The sequence below is a fragment of the Haliotis rufescens genome, unplaced genomic scaffold, assembly GCF_023055435.1.
Source record: "Haliotis rufescens isolate VD_foot unplaced genomic scaffold, xgHalRufe1.0.p SCAF_8, whole genome shotgun sequence".
Taxonomy (NCBI): Eukaryota; Metazoa; Mollusca; class Gastropoda; order Lepetellida; family Haliotidae; genus Haliotis; species Haliotis rufescens.
In genome coordinates, this window is record NW_025964372.1 from 15,481,145 (window position 1) to 15,503,768 (window position 22,624).

At 41.0% G+C, this 22,624-nt stretch overlaps 1 protein-coding gene across 3 annotated transcripts in view; it reads right to left on the minus strand.

Annotated features, from left to right (window-relative positions):
• Window positions 1-2,317: 2,317 nt before the first annotated feature.
• The window catches only part of LOC124144771 (multiple epidermal growth factor-like domains protein 8), a 69,910-nt gene continuing 49,603 nt past the window's right edge, over window positions 2,318-22,624 (minus strand). The window contains exons 26-34 of one of the 3 annotated variants that reach the window (XM_046514317.2): window positions 22,367-22,581; window positions 21,705-21,975; window positions 20,732-20,903; window positions 18,781-18,970; window positions 17,813-17,926; window positions 16,274-16,425; window positions 15,543-15,663; window positions 14,524-14,743; window positions 2,318-13,180 (exon numbers count right to left, since the gene is read on the minus strand). In XM_046514317.2, coding sequence (XP_046370273.2) covers window positions 12,324-13,180; window positions 14,524-14,743; window positions 15,543-15,663; window positions 16,274-16,425; window positions 17,813-17,926; window positions 18,781-18,970; window positions 20,732-20,903; window positions 21,705-21,975; window positions 22,367-22,581 — 2,312 coding nt within the window. In that variant the 3' untranslated portion in view covers window positions 2,318-12,323. Of the gene's footprint in view, window positions 13,181-14,523; window positions 14,744-15,542; window positions 15,664-16,273; window positions 16,426-17,812; window positions 17,927-18,780; window positions 18,971-19,448; window positions 19,523-20,731; window positions 20,925-21,704; window positions 21,976-22,366; window positions 22,582-22,624 lie in introns of those variants that run through there. The other 2 variants (XM_046514316.2, XM_048389587.1) reach the window with 2 other exon arrangements.

Genomic DNA, 22,624 nt, shown 5'->3' on the forward strand with positions numbered 1-22,624 from the left:
CGCCCCGATTATGTTTCTAGGATTGTCAGCAATATACCCGTGCTCGTGGGTTTCACCGAAGTGGTAAACGTCTGAGACCTGCATCACTTCGGGCTTTCCTCCCACATAAAGCTGACACGCCGTGATATAACTGCAATACTGTTATAAGCGGCGTTAAACCCAACTCACTCACCTTTCCTCTGACGTTATACTTTTCATCTTCGTTTCTTGTTTTTACTGTTCCTTTCTTGGTACTTTTTCAGCTTCCTTAGCATTCTGTTTTCCAAACCTTTTTTTTCCCACTACGTTGTCTCTTCATTTTGAAAAGCTTGCCTCAATTTCCTTTTACTGCCTTTATGCCTCAAGGTTCTATAGCTGTCTGTTTCAGAACTTCAAGAGAGGATTTCCCTGGAACATAATCTTCCTGATTCTGTTCCTGTGTCATTGAAAGATTCACATTTATTAGCAGTTATTTTAAGGGAAAGTTGAACAAGCTGCTTCCACCTGGACATCATACTTGACACACAGTTCTACGGCAACGATGAAAGTGAACACATTATGAATGAGTATAGATAGTGTCCGTTTCTCACTTAAGCCCCGAACCATCCACATTCGGAACACAGGTTATGATCATGGTCCCTATCTTCAGTGCAAAGGGGCGGTCAGGTAGTGTAGTGGTTAAAGCGTTCGCTCGTCACGCCGAGGACCCGGATTCGATTCCCGACATGGGTTCAATGTGTGAAGCCCATTTTTGGTGTCCCCCGCCGGGATATTGCTGGGATATTGCTAAAAGCGGCGTAAAACCATACTCACTCACTCACTCACTGCATACATCTTCAGGCAAATTATCATCGCCGTTTAAATGGTACTTTCTATCACGAGTGGCATGTTTATGATATCATGATATCACATGTTACAAATGATGGTCCTCAAAACGCATACGAGGTTTTGCCACCAATTATACCAGCCAATCAAATACGACGTTATGACATTTTTTTTATGTAACACTGTTTATACTGGACTAAAAGCACGAAACTTTCTGAGAACATGTCAAACTTAGGGTTCATCACATAACTGCAAAAACGCATTTGTGGCAAAATTGTATATACGAAGTTTTGTAATAGAAGCGGCGATATATCTATTGTGTATATGTATAAATGAATAAACCTTTTTTTTCTCATACCTCCATGTCAAAATGTCAAAATCCTTCATACCCCGCTTCCATTCAAAAAGCCTCACGTTTTTCGGGGTCAATGACAGTCACGTTACATAGCACAAGTTAACCTCAGCTCAACCGAACAGCTGTTTTCTATCAATTTTGAATTTGTTTTAATTCTTTCACAATAGCAGATTAAAACATGTCGGTAAGATAAATTCGTTGTAGGAGTATCACTCAGGGTACATGGGGTTTTATGAGTCCCGCGTTAGGTTTAAACCACTCACCCCCGGCTGGGGTCAGTTGCAGAGCTCAGTTACAATCACAACCTGTGCATGTGCAACTCTCCTCCCGTGATCCTGTCCGTATCCAGGGTCATCTGTCATTTGCCAAACCCAGTCACAATCACAACCTGTACATGTGCAACTCTCCTCCCATGATCCTGTCCGTATCCAGGGTCATCTGTCATTTGCAGAACCCAGTCACAATCACAACCTGTACATGTGCAACTCTCCTCCCGTGATCCTGTCCGTATCCAGGGCCATCTGTCATTTGCAGAACCCAGTCACAATCACAACCTGTACATGTGCAACTCTCCTCCCGTGATCCTGTCCGTATCCAGGGCCATCTGTCATTTGCAGAACCCAGTCACAATCACAACCTGTACATGTGCAACTCTCCTCCCGTGATCCTGTCCGTATCCAGGGCCATCTGTCATTTGCAGAACCCAGTCACAATCACAACCTGTACATGTGCAACTCTCCTCCCGTGATCCTGTCCGTATCCAGGGTCATCTGTCATTTGCAGAACCCAGTCACAATCACAACCTGTACATGTGCAACTCTCCTCCCGTGATCCTGTCCGTATCCAGGGTCATCTGTCATTTGCAGAACCTACTCACAATCACAACCTGTACATGTGCAACTCTCCTCCCGTGATTCTGTCCGTATCCGGGGTCATCTGTCATTTGCAGAACCCAGTCACAATCACAACCTGTACAACCTCAGCTCCAAGTGACACAAAATTTTGGCATTTACCGCTTTGTCCATACAGACGAAAGCAGGGGCGAAAATGAGGTAGTAGGGTTGCAACTCTGCACTGCAATTCGTGACACCTAAGACAAATTGGTCATTTTCCCACATATCGTCATACTCACAGGAAAGAAAAACAAACTTGGTAGTCTTATATATGATGATTTATTGAGTCTGAGACTTCAGTGAGCGATGGCGATGAGTGTATACGGTGATAGCAATGAGGCATGATGGGACTCGTATCAAATATCGCCATTCAATCTACTAGAGGGCGACACACAAGCACACAACTGTGTATACACCTAACTTACTGGCCGTATCACAAATTAAAGAACTAGCCAACCTGATTCCATCACTTTTCTCATCGCTATCCATAACAGATTCGAAACTTGCCACAATCTCCAAAAGAATAACAAGGTACTGTAATACTATTCCCGTCGTCATATTCATATTGCACAAATTCTCTTTAAGGTAGAGAAAAGCTTTACAATAGTTTGATAGTATCTATAACTGATAAATAAATGCTACTGATAAATAAATTGTTCCATACCTAAAAAATATCCGGCAATAGAAATCAGCTGTAACAAAGTGCTGAGGTCCTGGTTCTAATCGTTCTAAATATGTGCAGTAAAAGCTGCAACTAAAGTAACACCATATTGGAATATATTATTTCTGATAAAATAATTATTTCAGATACAATTTCTTCCGACAACTGTATCAAAATTCTTTGAAATTGTATCACTGGGTAGTTTGTATCTGAATCACCGGAAGAGCGGGAGAAAATGTGTGCACAGCTGATTGCTATTTCCGGCTAGGTTTACGAGGAAATACACAGAGTAATCTTAATCTCTGCATATAAAACAATGCCTTGGAGAGCAGGAAATACAATTTATATGGTAAATCATCATGTCTACTGATGTGTTAATCTTAAATATTTCATTGACCAGGTTTGTTATACCTGTTCATTCACCTGAATTCCCTGAAGGGATACGATGTAGTTTTTTACTGCGCATAACACTGGATAAATCTTTTTTACACTATAAATCATAAACAACTACTATATTCTAATCTTTTTTTCAAACTCTGATATGCAACATATAGTACAGATCGTGTTAGGCAGACCGAGCATGTACTGTTGTGTTGGTCATCTACTCCTACGACTCCACCTCGGTTAAACTGCTCATCGTCTATAGCGATCAGCAATTATTAGGACCCCCAAACGTAGCCTATTAGCAAGGGATCACTGTATGAACATTTCACTAGGAAACGATTATCATATCATGAACTAAAAAATACAACAGCTTACGTGTCTTGAAATTTTGAGATTCACAAGGTATTTTCATCTCCATGTTGCAATCCAACAGAACATGTCTTTATTTCTTCTACATGGACCTGGTCTTCAAGAATCTTCAATCTTGTAGACAAAATACATTTCTGGACAACATCCACATATATCGATAAAAATTCCTATAGAATCAGAAAATGAATATTTCCTTATTCCATGGTCCATCAGACAAAACAATCAGAGTGCTACAACTATTGTAAGCCTTCATCCAAGTGGGGGAGTGAGTTGGAGTTAGCACCACTTGTAACATTATTTCAGTTATATCAGGGCATATCAGCTTGATGCGAGACAAACTCACAACATGAAGGTCTTGGATGTTTACCACTTCTGTGGGGTCATCGAGCACCTAGAATCATATTCAGATCAAATCCGGGATGCTAAGCCTTGACCATAGGTTTAAGACATGCCAAAGGGACACAGCAAAATCTGGTGCCTCAGTTGACAAGGCTACCCGTTCCCAACCATCCAATTCTAGCACTATGAATGCTTTGGAAACAAACACGGGGCATCTTCTTTCGCAACATATCACAAAAACTGTTTGATATAGCTGTATAAAATAAGTAGATTTAACAAATAATAGAACACTAAATGCTTTTGATCTTAAACATAGTAATATAATACTGTAATGCTGTACATCTTAAGTACATGTTAAACCATATTGGCACTCAGATTATTTAAACTTATTTATCAGGGGAAACATCCCCTGCAGGAGCATAGCTAGCACTACTTCTGCTCTCCACAGCGACAAATTCCTCCTACAGTAACATTCTTCCATGTTCAACAGCATGGAGTTTGTGAAGGCAAATTCAAAATCAGCATCCAGTTCTACAAGAACGTTACTGTACAATGGGTTCAAAGCTGTATGTAAGCAGCCAATAGATGTTGAATAGTACAAGCATAGCAGTATGTACCTACACAGCCAGCAAAAATATGAACTTCTCAGTTGAGCACATTAAATTCAAACTTATATCTGTTGAAGGAGCTCTTAGAAAGATTATTTGGTGTAGAGCAAGTGAGATAATGTTTGGCGGGTAATTCCTCCAACAGCACCACCTACTCAACTGGAAATATCTCTCATGGACATATTAAAGTACATATTGTGTCAAATACATAAATCTTCTCTGAGAAATTTAGTTGTTCACTAATTAAAGTTGTCCTTTCCTTCTTCCCCACAATCCCAGGGTAGTCGGGTAGTCTTGTGGTGAAAGTGTCCCCCGCCATGATATTGCTGAATAAGTGCTGAAAGTGGCGTAAAATCAAACTCACTCGCTCACTCCTCCCAGGCCCATCAAATATCCTGGGAACAATTGCATGTAGCTACAGATGAAAGCCATGCCTTACATGACAACTGTATAAGAATGAACACTGATATATCACCAGGTATAAGGCAGTTAACCTTCCATACTATTCTTCTGATGAACATGTGATGAAACAAAACTCCAAGTCTCCAAATGACAAATAACCTCCCAAGAGCTCCTTCAACTTTCCACTGACTGACAAAATCATGTTTGGTTTCAGACAACTCCTACACAATATTCAGATGTTTCTCCTTAACTTTGACAACATCTGTAGCAGACCTACAACTTTAACTAGATCATGACATAGATCTACAGCTCGATGCAAAAGTACTGAAAGTCCACATTCGATTAGAAAGTAGTACCAGGTTACATCCTCATACACGTTTCTTACTTGGAAGACTTACCCTCTGGTCACAGACCATGTATGCAGTCAGGTAGTTTCTGATTCATTTTTAAATCTGAGCCATTTCCCCCATTACTTAAAGCAGGATTTAACTGGCTGTTAATTGTTAATCAAGTAATTAATCTGAAAATAGTCATATAATTTTCAGTAAATGTTTTTTGTCTTCTAAATGTTAGCACAATTTGCGGAATTGTTTGAATGTAAATGAGTCACCAAATATCAGTACTGTACACCATGGATGTATACATCACAAGTAAAAATTTGACCTATAAAATAAAAAGTTGCAATAAGCATTTCATGCTTACAATGCCATTTTCAAAACTGTATATCATTCTTAACATTTCATTGTCAGGTGCATATTTGCAGACCTTTTCAAAATGACAAAAATCATAACAAAGAAATATATGTAGATGGACTGAATAAAAACTGAACATAACAAATTCTGTTCTTTTGAACTTGAACTTTCATGGATAATATGCTCAATAGGACGTGTTTACCGACAGAATATTTAAATGCCCACTGAAATAATCACTGACCTATTCGAGAATACACAATAAAATAGGTTAAAGCATTACCAAAAAGGTTTCTTTGAATCATATATAATCTGAGGTCAATACGAAAGAGTTTAGAAGCTGAAATAGATAAAAGCATGAGGTGGACTACATTAAATACACTGGCAGGGCCCTTCTTTAATCATTGCCAGCCCAGAAAGTGGATTTTTCAAATCACAACAGAGGATGGTCTCGATGAATGGTAGTAACATTTTAGGGGCCAACCACTTGATATTCTGGAGTGGGAGGAATTTTGTCAGCAACATGACAGTTTCTGCCTCTGCTTCAAGAATGGGGGGAGTCAACATTTTGGAGGAAACCACACCACATTTGTTTCCAGGGCATACAGCATGTCCAGTGAAAGTTATCTTTTAATTGCCAAAAGGCCAAATACTGTTTTCCTTTTCCAGGTTCTGCTTGAAGAAATCTTTTCTCTTTGCCAAAAATCCCAGCTCTTCTCCACCCTGAATAAACTACCTGAAAAAGTTAAAGGCCAGCCTATTTGTTCCTATGACTATGGTTAATCTGTCATGGCTGGTTGGTATTGTAGCATACAGCCTTCCAGTTGTGGGTGTTCCTTAACTTGTTGGAGTAGTACGGGTCAAACAATATCAAATGGTCAGCCCTGAAGATGAAGGACTAAGTCTCCTGTAGGCAAGTTTTACAGTTCAACACTTCACCTACAGAATACAGGAGATAAGATTTGTACAAAAACCTACAATTTCTACTTATTTGAGTTATAGGTCTTTGCTAATTTCTATATCACATGAAATAGTTTGATAGAAATTTTGCCATTTGACAACCAGATATCACAAAAATGTTAGTACATACTTTGACACAGGCGCTTAAACACACAATTTTGTTTTTTCTTCATCACGGTTCTTTTGATCCCCAGAACAAATTTGATCATCAATTCATTGATACATACATATCTTACAACTAAAATATTCACAGCTACCAATATCATATGTATAAGACAAATTTATACAAAATATTCAAAAAATTGCCACAAAGGACTTGTGGTTCATGTACACCATGAATGTTCTCTAGACTAGAATGACAAAAACTGGGCAAATATCACATGCACTCATAACATATCATGCAAGGGCTCCATATTATGTACAAATCTTACAAAAGTAGGCTGACATCATTCTAATCTAGGATCCATAATGAAGTCCTACTAATCGTGCCTACGAGAAGTTCCTACTCGTCAGTGAAACAGAGACAACTCCTCAAGAGAGACAGAATACCAAACACAATCTTTGTGCCAGCCAGCCAGCCAATAGCATGCTGCCAATATCCCAGTGGGCAGAGACATATATTTGATACTGCAGTTATGTTGAAAGTTGTCAGTGGCCACCCATGCAGTTCCCAAGCAGCAGATGCAAATCAGCCAAGACTGGAGTAAACATCCACACTAGGCCAGCCAGCCGCTTGTCCCCACAAAGCATCTCTGATTCCTCCTCCATGGTGTGGCCCAATTCTGGTGTCCCCAGCTGTCATCTTGTTGGAATGCCACATACAACTCCACTGGTATAAATACCTAAATCAGTCTGAAGGAGGGCTTCCAACATTGTACCAACCCCAATTTTCTGGATACGCTGACAACACCCATGGGTTTCCACACTGAATCAACCCGATTGATAAGGTGATCCACAATCAATCAGGCCATCCATGACAAACATGCCTCAGCATCAGCATCTGTAAAAATCCCCTAAAATTCCCACAAGCATCTGATCATCTGCGGATGAGTTGTCTCTGTTCCCTGTGGACTAAGTGAGGTCTGAAGAAAAGCATTTACAATGAATTATGCATGGTGTGTACACCAGGTGTATGTACAGAGGACATGGGAGGACACATGTCGGGGGAGGAGAAAGCTTCACAAGTATTGAGCCATGGAGCATCACTGGAACTTGAACATATAAACATTTCCTCTAACTTGTCCACGCAGGAAGTCATTCATATCAACAAAACAGGAGACTAGAACATTTAACAACTGACTTGAAATGAACTCATTGGGATGAAATGAAGAACAATGCTGGATCATGTCCTGATGTTGAACTTCACAACAAACAACCAAAAAATAAAAACAGACAAACTCAAAAGCTATGACATGACAGGCAGTGTGGAAACAAGGACAACACATGTCCCTCTATTAAACACTCAGGTTAACTTTACAGTGAGTGGGTGAGTATGGTTTCATGCCACATTTAGCAATATTCCAGCAATATCATGGTGAGGGACACCAGAAATGGGCTTCACACATTGTACCCATGTGGGGATTCGAACCCAGGTCTCCGGCGTGACAAGCGAACGCTTTTAACACTAGGCTACCTGACCGTCCCTGGTTAACAACTCCAATTTCACCTCAAATATTGGGAACATGGAGTTTGTTTGAAAAGCTTCAAATGTTCATGACATGTTATATACTACTCAAATAAAAAGTTAAGGACCCCCGAATATTTCATATGACTATAGTTAACTTGTCATATTAACAACAGATATGAAATGCTGGGATGAACAAGATCTTTCAAGACATGACCACAGCCACCACATATAGAAACCAATCCCGATTCTTTCATATTACTATAGTTAATCTGTCTTGCCAAGATGGTAACTATAGTAACATGAAAGAATTGGGTGGTCCTTGACTTTTCTTTTAGTAGTATATTCACACACTGGAATCTTGATGAGATTCAATCAAAATTTGAATACAATGCAATCTATATATTAGATGAAACTGAGAGAATTCAAACCAAACTCTTCTTTAAATAATGTTTTTAAAAGATGGACATTACAGATCTTCATGTGTTACCAATGGTTACCAATGATCATCACATTGAAAAAAAACCTCCTCCACATGTGCTCTTGGTTCGTGACTGTAAGCTTCATTTTAAATGGAAATTTCCCACAAAGCATGACCTTGATTGGAGTATATGTTTTGTAAGTATACATGGTAAAGCTAACACAATCAGCAAACTCAAAGGTGGATTAACAATGGAATATTGACAGAATTGTATGACATGGATATGCTGGGATGAATGACAACAGCTGCTTTCAAGACATGACCACAGCCACAGGGGAAAAAAAACCTATCTCAATCATACACAAACTCCCCATTCAGTCATAATGCATTGGCCACAAGACAAGGCTCTTAGCAAAGTAACTAAACCCAATTAGCGATTGGCCCTCCACATTACTAAGAACCAATTTGGTCTTTTGAAAATAATAATTCGAATCAGAAAATACCATCCTCCCCCTCCAAAAACAAATACACCAAAACATTGTCTGAACAAGCGACTCAAAAAAGACGTGTCTCTAAAAGTTCAGTGATCCACTCAAATAATTTTCACTGATATTTTGTCTTTTACACCCAATGGAATCTGTTTTGTTGGATAATCGAGGCTGGTTATTCTCTGGTGATGTTTTATATTTAGATAAAAAGAGGCCATTAATAACTTCACTAATTTCATTGTAACAGAGCCTGGACTGCCTAATGACATGGCAACACCATCACTCCTGAGTTCTCTTATAAGGGTGTTCTTCTCCTATTGCCCTAATAACACAAGCAATATACTGACTCGGTCCTCTAGGATGTGGTCAACTGCCAATCACTGCGGAATGTGGTATGTCTTGAAACGCAACACTGATAACAAATTAGAACTGATTAAAATTCAAACAAATGTTTTCCACATTCACTCATGCCAGCTGTTATTACCAAGGCCGTCTAGCACTGACTATGTTCCAACAATCCATGTCCAAACTGGCTACTAAATCCCAAACACAACTCTTGCATTCAAACATATATTGTCAAAGCATTTGTCTTACTTAACACCGCCACTGGATGGAAGTTTTAGAGTTGCATCCCTTGGATTTGCCAGGATCCACAAAACTCAGTTCAATTCCCAGATTTGCCCTGATTATTATCCTTGGTCTGTTAGCACCACACCAATGTTCCTTGGTCAACAAGGCAAACCTCTAAGATGTAAGATCACTTCGGTCTTTCCTCCAACATTAAGCTGACAAGACATGAGAGAACTAATACTGTTAAATACGGCACTAGACCCCACCTCCCAAATACAAATCAAATATCAAATAAGTGGCAGTTCATGTCAGAACATCTCTCATTACTGATGAAAGAACAGATGGCCAGTATGTCCAAGGATTAATTGAAACAGTCAGCAAATAAGTAGGGCTGTCATTGATTAGAAACTTCAGCACCATATTCAAACCAAAGAATAAAGTAATGCGAGTTATACTAGTGCTAATATAAATTCAAGTGCACCTTATTCTTGGCATACCAGTCAAGTTCATACACAAATTGACTTCCAAACACAATTATTTGCATTGTTGTATGAAAAAAAATATATTTAGGTTAAGCGTAATTTGTGACCTTGCACATAATGCTCCTATGCCTATTTGCAAATTGTGTGACAAGGAATATTTTGGAATGCATCAATCAGTTTTGTAATTTGTTTCACTTATAAGATTTTTATGTTCATGGATTCATGGCCAAATATAGACAATCAGAAAATATACCAAAAATTAGCATATATGTTCCCCCTTAACGACTAACCTCAAAACCTATTCACCAAATAAAATATTTAGCCACAAAATAGAATTTGTATTTTCATTTCCACCAACCAATGCTGATTGTTTGCAAACAATCTGTGAACAATAAAACCCATAAGTGTGGCCTAATTATCACTGACACCAAAACTTTTCAATGACAGCCCCAGAAAAAGGTGTAAAAACTCCAGATTGGTATTACGGTAGGCATCCATTACAAGCATTCATACCCATCCATAACCATGGTAACTGCATTGACATTGCTCGCATTGCAATAAACAAGTACAATCAATATTTTACAAGAAATCATCTTATGCCTTCTCAAATCCAGCAAAGACATGATTGTTAAGTAAACAGACAACTGAACTCATAAATGTGCATATCTGTTGGTGAATATTGCAACGTACACATGACATGTTCAGCAAAGTCCTCTCACATCAGAGGCATTGGACACGCCTATCACAGAAATTACGCTTATGAGTCAAAAAGGAGTGAGATGTCCCAGCTGATCACTTTGTACACAGTGAAATATCTAACCTCTGTAGACCTCTCCCCACTAAATCTACAATTGTATTGAAAAAAATGCCATCTACATATATGTTCAGAAAAATGCACTTAAACTAAGCTCTGTATGATCTGTGAGATCAGCATCCGCTCTAATCCCTTAACCTGCACAAGGCTTTCTTTTATTCTACATATAGTTTTCAATGGTGAAACTGTTTCACTTACTTGGAAGACACTTGAGTACATGGTCAATGCCCATGTACCACTCAAGCGTTGCTTAGTCGCACATTTCAGTTTTCAAGCAGAGTGTAAAGTCTAAAACCGATGCGTTACACATATCTTTAGAGCAAAGCCAATTAGGATCATTTTACACTTTTTGAGGTTCAGAAACAAATTTCTGTCATAGGCATGTGGCACACATTTTAATATCCCACAATACAATGTAACATGGGTGAAATTGGAAAGGTTATATACCTGTTTCCTTAATATCATCAACTGTCGAAAACATGCATCATTAATTACCTCAGTCGGATCTACAAAACTTTCTGTACACCCAAACATGGCATGATGTATTATGACATTCTCTAAGTATCAATATGACAATGTAAAATTTGACTAACATTTCAAAACAAATTGTTGAAAAGAAAAGTAAATTCAACATGCCATGACGAATTAATTACAGGGACAGAAGTTAACTTTCACTGCAGACCAGCCACAACATGTAAGAGTATTTCTTTCAAAAGGCATTCTGCTTAATTAAGTTCTATCTCTGAAGTAATTATTGTTAATGTCTGCAAAATATTATCACACTGAAGGATCTCGGAGGGAACAGTTGGCCGTGACAGTGACTTTATGTCATGGAATCATCACCAAAAAACTGCATATCCCTTGCACAAAAAAAGAGGTTAAAAGTGGGCTAGGATGCTGGAAACATACCTGGTCCACACAACAGGTCCACAGGCGAAATACATAGTATATGTCGTGAAATGGCAGTTGGCACTCCTCCCTTTCTTCCTTGACGGCTCTCCAACCATCAGACATAGAATAGAGGTCTATGACACATCTTAACCATTTTTACTGGTACCATACCCACCAACACAGATGAAGATCTTTGACGCATCCTTACCATTTTAACTGGTACCACAGACACAAATTGAAGGTCTATGACAGATCATAACCATAAACCGGTAACCACCGACACGGATTGGTGGTCTTTGACACACACATAACCATTGTAACCGGTACCACCGACACAGGTTGAAGGTCTTTGACACACATGTAACAGTTGTAACTGGTACCCACAGACACAGAATGGAGGTCTTTGACATACATGTAACCATTGTACTGGTAAAGAGAACAGCAACACAGACATTCTTAAAAAAAAAGGTTAAACCTGTAATCTTCAAAATTCCCAAGAATCACAAATTGAATCCATTCACTTTGACCAGATAGGCCCCATTCATCCACATGCACGACAACAAGAACAATCAACAAGACGATGCACTCGGCCTCCGGCGCATGTTCTTAGTTGCAGAAATTGGTGGGTTAATTCGCATTGTTAATGCAGACCCTAGACACAGTTTTGAGGGCACACTGTTCCCCCCTGGCAACTGAATGAGAACTGTCCCGACTGCCGCTACGCCGTCGTCAGTTGGTTCTATTGCTATGGGATTAATGTTCAAATGGTCATCCCTGTACGTGGGGATATGGAGAGGGCTCTCGATTTGGTGAATATTTCGAGTGATTTTCGTTGCACGAGTCCTTTTAGGCATCATAGCTGGCATGGTGATAGAGTGCTCAGGTTCCACTAGTAAAAGAACTTTGGCAAACGGCCGTGATGCCATACACTCCATTTCCCGTGCTCGCAGTTGGCGTGTGCGCCGTGCGTCGAAGGCCTGTTTCATTTTCCACAGCATCACACACATGGCGAGGAAGAGGAAGAAGCAGGAGAAGAAGACAGAGAAGAAGACGAAGAGATCGATGTGAGGCTGATCTTGACGGAAGTACAAACTGCCATACGTCACGTTATGGTTTCCGTCGCCCTGGCTTTTCAGAATCAAGTAGAAACGAGCTGTTCGCAGCTCATGATTGTCGCGGGGCAGGGTAATAATAAGTCGGAATCTAACATCACGCACTCTTAGGATGGTATTCTGTTGATATATTGTGATGAAAGTGTTCAGGTCATTGGCTTTTCTTTCGTCCTTGAAGAACCCTTGGGATTCAGATACAGCTGATAGCTTACTTTCCAGTGCATTCTTGTCCATGTCTATTGTGTGGATGCCAGTCCCCTTCCCAACTATCACACGGAATGTGTTTTCCTTGTTAGAGAAATACACATCCACCCCTGGAAAAAATAATCTACAGTTTAGCAGTTGTATTTTGGTTTGGTTTGGTTTGTTGTTTAACGCCACACTGAGCAATATTCCAGCTATATGACGGCGGTCTGTAAATAATCGAGTCTGGACCAGACAGTCTAGTGATTAATATCATGAGCATCGATCCACGCAATTGGGATCGATGACATGCATCAAACCAAGTCAGCGAGCCTGACCACTCGATCCCGTTAGTCGCCTTTTACAACAAGCATAGTCGCCTTTTACAGCAAGCATGGGTTGCTGAAGACCTATTCTACCCCGGAATCTTCACGGGTCTTTAGCAGTTGTAATAATAATAATAATAATAATAATAATAATAATAATAATAATAATAAAAAAAATAAATATGTACCGAACAATCTGACATGCCGTCTACAAAGGAGCACTCAGAGACCATGATTAAAAAAATGCTTTACAGGCATTGTGGCCATCAAATACTCATGTTTGTAATCTCTTTTGGACTGGAGATCTTTTTGTCTCTAGAACTTCCATATACTTGATTATCCAGTTGATCATACCTCCATCGAATAATGACAAATATGACCCATTGACCACCATAGCTTCATCTGGAAGTGACGTCACTATCTCGATCTCTGTCCTCACAAATGTTGCAGAAAATCTCGTTCTTGAAATGAATTTTTTTTATAAACCTTCAGTGACTTCATCCTATTGCTCTTTAGGTTACCATCCTTTGATCAACAGCGATCAAGGGTATTTTAAATAGTATAGTGCATGTCTGACCAACAGAGGTGGTTTTACCCGATATAAGAGACGTTGGCTGCAAAATTTCAAATTTGACCCCTTTAATGACCTAGTGTACCCCCATCTCATCACACCAATCACTAGAACCCATTAGATCTGATCTACTCCCCAGCAGATATGATCATATCATTTGCCATCACCATATAGATAAGGAGATCTTGATGACGCCCACTATCCCTGCTTTTTGGCATTGTATATGCCACGTGACTACTGTATTATTTCACGATATCGTACCCCAATGATTTTTTTATTCTTTCTGGTATTTCTTGCACTGAGACGGTTTACTTGTATCGGGCTTTTCCCAAGCTCGCAGTCTTTCATTTTTAAACAAAAGTTTGGAGTCATGTTTAAACTATAGCGCTCTTCTGAACAAAATGTTGGCCTCTCCATCCTGTCCAGACTCCAAACGAAGCTATGGTGGCGATCGGGGCTATAATATTTATCAAAATAGAACTGAAACTGAATCGAGACTTACGGCACTGGATAATTGAGAATGGAAGATCAATATGAAGACATTTTGGACAGGACATCTGTCAACATCAAATCTTACCTCCCATCGTCACATCTATTGTAATACGAATATTGACGTTCAGATATTTTGGTTGGACTGCGAAAAAGACAGTTCTCCCTTGTCTGAGCGCCATGGGTTCCCGGTTGCAGTTGTTCTGAGTCTCGGGGTCAAAGCAATACTCCTTGTCGACTGTCATCTGGCGGTAACACTGATGGTTGTTGGTGGGTGTCCCCATGAAGTACTCCCGACACTCAGAACACTGGAACACAAGTACAACTTTCCTAGTGCAACAGAAGAAAGAAGAGAGCGTGTTCTTGCTGGATACCTTCCACCATCTTGAACCGATGTGTCAATACACTCTCAAATGTTTGTATAAAGACACAGTGAGTACCTTTTTGGATTTTGTCAGGAAAAGACAAAACAATTTGTGAAATTTGGACTGCACCCCCTACCCCTCTCTCTCTCTCTCTCTCTTACACACAGACAGACAGACAGACGCATTACCACCCCACTTCACCCCTATAATAAATTATCATGAAACAAATATTATATTTGGGATAACACTTTCTCAGTAAAGTACAGATTCTCGTACTTTTTGGGTTGAGTCCCGTCTGGGATTCGAACCCACACTGCCAGAGTGAGGCACCTAATCGCCAGCACAAAAAGTCAGCGATCTAACCCACTCTGCCACCGAGGCTTCCACAAAAATGGAAGTCCGACAACTGGTAGTCTAGATCACATACTTTATGTACCCCTCTGACAAGTGAATATTGGACAGGAGAAATAGAGAATCTGTACTTTACAGAGAAAGTGTTATCCCAAATATACCATTTGTTACACTTGACCACTTTCTAAATGGCATTGTGTGTTCATGATAAATTACCAGTCCCGAACCTGACTATGTTATGAAAATGCAAGGTTATGTTGATGTACATCTTATTTCAACAATATTTGGGGCCAACTGAGTGTCTGAAATACCAAGCTACTTTGTTTACCTGTTTGTGATTGAAAATCAGGACAACAGAAAGGTGATACATTGATAGCAGTTGCAGCCCTACCTGTCTCTGCCAACATGGCTCTGTGCTGTCCTTGTCACACTCGCTCTCTGTGTTGTTCTGACACAGACAACTCTCCCCAGTCTGTCGGTTACACATGTTACTGTGGCCGTTACACTGACACCTGAAAACATCAGTAACATACTGACACTGACACCAGACAATATCATCAATGCATGGCAAATTGGTATGCCTTTTGGGAAGCCACATAATCTCCTCACATCGTTCCCAATTCTTCCTATTTAATATACAACAAAATGAGCATGTGAAGTAGATTCTGCTTGTTTCTAGCAGCAATGCTGCAACTGATGACGGACATCAGTACACTGTACACAGAAGATTAGTGAGTGAGTGAGTATGGTTCACATGCTATTAGCAATATTCTAGCAATATCACATTTGGGGGACACCAGAAATAGGCTTCAAACTTTGTACCCATTTTCATTAGCAATATTCCAGCAATATCAAGTTAGGGAGACACCAGAAATGGGCTTCAAACATTGTATCCATGTGGGAAATCAAACCCAGGCCTTGGGTGTGACGTGCCAGCACTTTAACCACTAGGCTACAACCCGGCTCTGAAGATTAAAAATTCTTGCAAGACACCTAATCATTGTTACATTACATTTTCTGTTACGATAAATGTATATGACGGTAACGCAGGTAAATAGATAAGTGAGGGATTTAGAAAGAGACCCAAGTCGGCAGTGCTATGGTGACAATATTCCAACTTACGCAGTGCATTCTTTAGTTTTGGGATCTTCCTGCAGTCTGAAGTGTCCCTGCATACACATCTGGCACTGTATGCCCTGGGTGTTGTGCTTGCAGTCCACACATACAGCTTCAACATCTTTCGGCCCTCGTCTGATGTTGCCGCTTTGTTCACCCTGGCAATGGGTCAGTAAGAATACAGATAGGGTTATCAATCATTTGTTTGTTTGTTTCTTGTTTAACTAAGCAATACTCCAGCTATACAATGGTGGTCTACAAATAAACAAGTCTGGACCAGATAATCCAGTGATTGATATCCTGAACATTGATCTCGCAATTGGGATATGATGACATGAATTAGCAAGCCTGACCACCCGATCCCATTAGTCACCTCTTACGACAAGCATGGGTCACTTCTTATGGCAAGCATGGGTTGCTGAAGACCTATTCTACCCCAGATCTTCACGGGAGGGGTTATCAATGATGCAAAATATTTCTTCCTGACCATCTAACAGTAAATGATTCAAAAGAGAATCTTCTGCATGGAACACACGCAAATTAAGTATCGCCACACATATCATATTGTGTCTTGACTCAAAACTGTGTGTGCTTGTTGTTTAATGCCACACTTTACAATATTCTACATATATGACGGTGGCCTGTAAATAATCTGGACCAGACAATCCAGTGATTGATGTTTTGATTAATGATGCATGCCATCGGGGTACTTTGACTATCAACCAAAGCACAGAACGTGACCACCCGATCCATTAGTGGCCTCTGATGATCAGGGTGGCAAGGAACTAGTTCTAACCCAGAATGCCCCCAGTAGGGGTGAAACGACACTGCAAGGTCAAGATACGATATGTATCATCAAATTGTGTGGAAACTGCTCACTATAAATATTTCAAAAGGAAAATCTAGCTGTAGACACATGTTCATTGTGGCTATTTTTAGTTGTGAACTTGAACGCTAATTACAACACATTTTGCAATATTTGACTGACAAAAATCTGAGGTCATTGAACGAGTAGTAAGGAATTTATTTTAGCAAGTGTATCACCTTGTATCGATACAAACAGAAACATATTGTGTATCGTATCGTCGCATGAAAACTCCCATTGCACCGATGTATCGTTTCACCCTTACCCCACGGGTTCATGACTTCAGTGGGGGCACGGGTGGCCTAGTCGTCTAAGGCGCCGTGATTCGCTGTGCAGAGTTGCGTCCCTTGAGCACGCCAGAAACCTATGATTGTGGGTTCGAATCCCGGTTAGCCCCGATTATGTTTATAGGTTTGTCAGCACCATACCCGTGCTCGTGGGTTTCACCAAAGTGGTTAACGTCTGAGACCTGCATCACTTCGGGCTTTCCTCCCACATTAAGCTGACACGCCGCGATATAACTGGAATACTGTTAAAAGCGGCGTTAACCCCAACTCACTCACTTACTCATGACTTCAGTATCATGACACATAGTGTAACACGACACAGGCATACTGTGACACCCTAGCATTAAGTGATAAATATACAGTACCTACCAAAAGTGCCAGTGCTATACTCACATCCAGCCTGCACTTGTCCGTGTGGTTGTTGCAGAACTGATGGCAGGGGATGCACCTCCCTCCCTTCTTTGGATTGCCCACAAAGTTTTCCTTGCACTCGCCGCAGTCCTTTCCCTGATAAACAAACTCACTATTAGGCGGCATGAGAGATGGACTCCTATGTTGTAGGGGACTCATCACATTGCAAATAATTCACATCAATTTCTTCAACAATACTTACACATCCTGGCATGCCAAACATGCCATTGGCACCAATACATGGTTGTGGTTAAATAGCAGGACCTGGCGACTTTAAAACAAAGTCCAGAACTACCTTAATATTCTGTATCACTTCCACTTTGGGAAGGTCCATCTTTAAAGAGCCAGTCCCATGCCCCTGCCTACAATACTATTGACTTTGTTGTTTGACATGTTTAGCACCTCTCTCAGCAATACTCTAGGTATATGACCGCGGTCTGTAAATAATCAAGTTTGGACCAGACAATCCCGTGATTGACATCATGAGCATTGATCTTTGCAATTAGGATACGACACGCATCAACCAAGTCAGTGAGTCTGACCGCCTGATCCCGTTAGTCACCTTTTATGTCCAGTCTAACATATTACAAAACATACACTTCATGTTTAAAGACATGTTAATCACTTGCTAGATTACTTCTAGTTGGGAAACTTGGTGCAAGATCTTACAAACATGTCATCCCAACTGAGGGTTGGTTCAGTACACAAAGAAGCAGAACTACCTAATGACTGACCATTTCGGGTCACCTTGACCTTTTGACCTTAAATTCCAAGCCAGAACTTGAATGTAAATCATAAAATTCAAAATATTGAACTTTTTCAGAAAATCTTCAACGAAAATCAATTATGCTAGAATATGCATGCATCACTTTTATTGTTGAGTATAGGTTCAGGTCTTGTTCTGTAATCTGAGTTCATGTATTTTCAAAAGTATTGCTGTTGTGTTGTACCTGAGTATTGTTGAGGCACTGGGTGCAGTTATCAGCTTTCGATTCAGCCTCACAGTTGCTGTGCATGTTGCACTGGCACTCGGTGTTGCAGCTGACGCCAACCCAACCGAAGTTGCACTCACACTGGTCAGGATGGACGCACTTGCCTTGGTTACATCGCTGGTGACACACTGGGCCACACAGCTCACCCCTGGAACAGACACAAACTCAAATACAGGGATACAGTGACTGGTGACACACTGGGCCACACAGCTCACCCCTGGAACAGACACAAACTCAAATACAGGGATACAGTGACTGGTGACACACTGGGCCACACAGCTCACCCCTGGAACAGACACAAACTCAAATACAGGGATACAGTGACTGGTGACACACTGGGCCGCACAGTTAACCCCTGGAACAGACACAAACTCAAATACAGGGATACAGTGACTGGTGACACACTGGGCCACACAGCTCACCCCTGGAACAGACACAAACTCAAATACAGGGATACAGTGACTGGTGACACACTGGGCCGCACAGTTAACCCCTGGAACAGACACAAACTCAAATACAGGGATACAGTGACTGGTGACACACTGGGCCACACAGCTCACCCCTGGAACAGACACAAACTCAAATACAGGGATACAGTGACTGGTGACACACTGGGCCACACAGTTAACCCCTGGAACACACACAAACTCAAATACAGGGATACAGTGACTGGTGACACACTGGGCCACACAGCTCACCCCTGGAACAGACACAAACTCAAATACAGGGATACAGTGACTGGTGACACACTGGGCCACACAGTTAACCCCTGGAACAGACACAAACTCAAATACAGGGATACAGTGACTGGTGACACACTGGGCTGCACAGCTCACCTGTCAGCTTTTCTATTCAAGTACTCTCTGTAGTCATGGTTTCCACCTGTTGTACCCTTAGCAACCACTTACAGAAGGTACTGGGTATTATGCAGTCCTTATGCCAACGACAGTTGTACCTCCCATAGGAATACAGAAATTAAGGAAATCGTTTTCAGCATATCTCTCGGAGAATAAAATAAAATCCCTTACACTGATTGGCAAATTCACACCTACTGTTCTATTGTTTCACACACTGAATGACGTTTACCATTTTCACATACCTCATAAATTCTTCCCTAACATTTAAATATCCACTTGAAGGAATTGAGGGATTTATTTTTTCAAATCTCTTTGGCATAATTTCAATGAAGTAATAAGCTGAGCAGACAAAAGTTAAGGCGTTTTCAATGAAATGATCAGACCGTTCAAGGGTGAAAGTATGCCTCCATGTGTACACCCAATCAATGCCTTTTCCAGGCCGGTCTACCTGATCAATGCCTTTTCCAGGCGAGTCTACCTAAACAATGCCTTTTCCAGGCCAGTCTACCTAATCAATGCCTTTTCCAGGCCGGTCTACCTAATCATGCCTTTTCCAGGCCGGTCTACCTAATCAATGCCTTTTCCAGGCTGGTCTACCTAATCAATGCCTTTTCCAGGCCGGTCTACCTAATCAATGCCTTTTCCAGGCCGGTCTACCTAATCAATGCCTTTTCCAGGCCGGTCTACTTAATCAATGCCTTTTCCAGGCCAGTCTACCTAATCAATGCCTTTTCCAGGCCGGTCTACCTAATCAATGCCTTTTCCAGGCCGGTCTACCTAATCAATGCCTTTTCCAGGCCAATCTACCTAATCAATGCCTTTTCCAGGCCGGTCTACCTAATCAATGCCTTTTCCAGGCCAGGCTACCTAATCAATGCCTTTTCCAGGCCGGTCTACCTAATCAATGCCTTTTCCAGGCCGGTATACCTAATCAATGCCTTTTCCAGGCCGGTATACCTAATCAATGGCTTTTCCAGGCCGGTCTACCAAACCAAGGCCTTTTCCAACCTGTGTGAACCTTGTATTTGTAGAAAACCAGAAGAGGCACTTACTGCTGTGTGGCCACATATCCACTCTTACATTCACACTTGAAGTGGGATGGGGTGTCGATGCAGCTCTGTGTCTTTTCATTACAAGTGTGGTGACCATTGAGGCACTCGTTCTCAGGCGGGCAGCTGTCAAAGGACCAGATGTGGGCGCCAGCAACTCCGTCGGACTGTGTTTCTGTAAATTTATCCGTCTTTCCTTAAATAGATCACAGACCCTTTTTAACAGCAAGATGTCAACATTGACTAAGTAATAACAAAAACAAAATATAAATCAAAAGTAACCTTGCTTGTTGACCATGTCAAACAGTAGACACTACTGTGTGAAGCAGTTCAAGGTCTTAACCAATTCAGCTTCACATCTCTTGACAAGTGTATATAGAGGACTTCACTGCAGTTAAATCATGAGCACATTTTGGATTTATTTTTCAATTAATAGAATAAAAGAAAGAAATAGAAAAAAAAGAACTATCAGAACTGGTATAGAAGAGTATATCTCAGTGTATATTATCAGCATTTTCCCACCTAAATCAGAAATAAATTGTACACCGTTGGAACACAAAATGGAGCGCAAGTATTAGATGTTAATTTATGTGGTTGAAATCAATAGTCAATGGCCAGAAAAGACATTTCTGTTTTGGACAAAAGTTTCTTTCTCTTAATCATATTGGTAAAATTCTGTTCAAAATATTGCAATGATTCCACCAAAATCGTAATGGTTGCATCTCTGTGCATCAGCTGCATCAAAGCACTATGGTTAAACAGTGCTAGATATAAAGGTTGTGAGGTCCTTGAGGTTTTCTGCTCTAGCATTTCCAAGCAAGGATCTCTAAGCTTTGCCGCCAAGCTTTATGTTTATGCCAATTACCCCTTGGCTTTCAATGCTATATTGCAAGCACTGACCAGTAAATCTAGAAACACTGGAAGTGTCCTAGTACGTGGGGAGCTCCTCTAATTACTTCATGGAAAGAGTACTAACTGAGGTGCATCTCCGTCCGATGGTCATCCAGACAGGCGCCTCCAGAAGGTCCAGCTCGTCCCCCCTTCATACACACACCCAGGCCATTCTGTCCCCCAAAAGCACACCAGCCACACCCAGGTGCAGTGATGCACTCAGCACACTTGGTGTGGTTGCCACAGGGCAGAGGGCAGCGAGCTGTTGGTTGGAGGGTCTTATTTTTCCTCTGTTGGATGACAAACCCACATTCTCCAAATGAGCATCGAAGAGGGCGGTAGGCTGGAGGCATACACTGAAATGTAACAAACAGTCATGAAGTGCAAATACTGTATAGGAGTGATGACTATTCCATCTTCGAAGAATTTCAACTTTATCATGACACTTTGAGCAGTTTCTAGTTGACCGTACAAGATAGACATCAAACCAAGTTCTACTCATTCCCAGCATCCATTGAGACCTCCCAATCCCTGTTCTGCACCCCCCTCCCCAACCCAATACAACAAGCATGCCATACTTGAGACCTATAAATTCTCATCTTTTCCCCCAGAATCAGAAGATTCAAACCAATGATAATCCCAAAGTTGACTGCATGAGCAGCCAGATGACACATACAGACTACTGGTTCTTATCAGGTGAGCTGCAAACAGGCGGGAGGTAGTCATACAAGGATAAGATAGACCCACCTCCTGTAGAGTCTCGCTCCAGATGCACTCCTGAGAACCCCCCTCCCCTCCGCTTGAGGCCAGACACTGGTCACAAGTCTTGAAGGTGTAGCAGCGCCGCGTGCAGTTGTTGGGGGGCATGGAGTTGCTGTAGTTCCCCTTCTTGGAGAGGAGAGACGTTGCCACGCAGTTCCAGTCATAAATCGGATTTTCACTGATGAAACGATTGCTCTCGCCTGTAGCATCAACAATATATAGGATGACAATATCCTGCCTTCT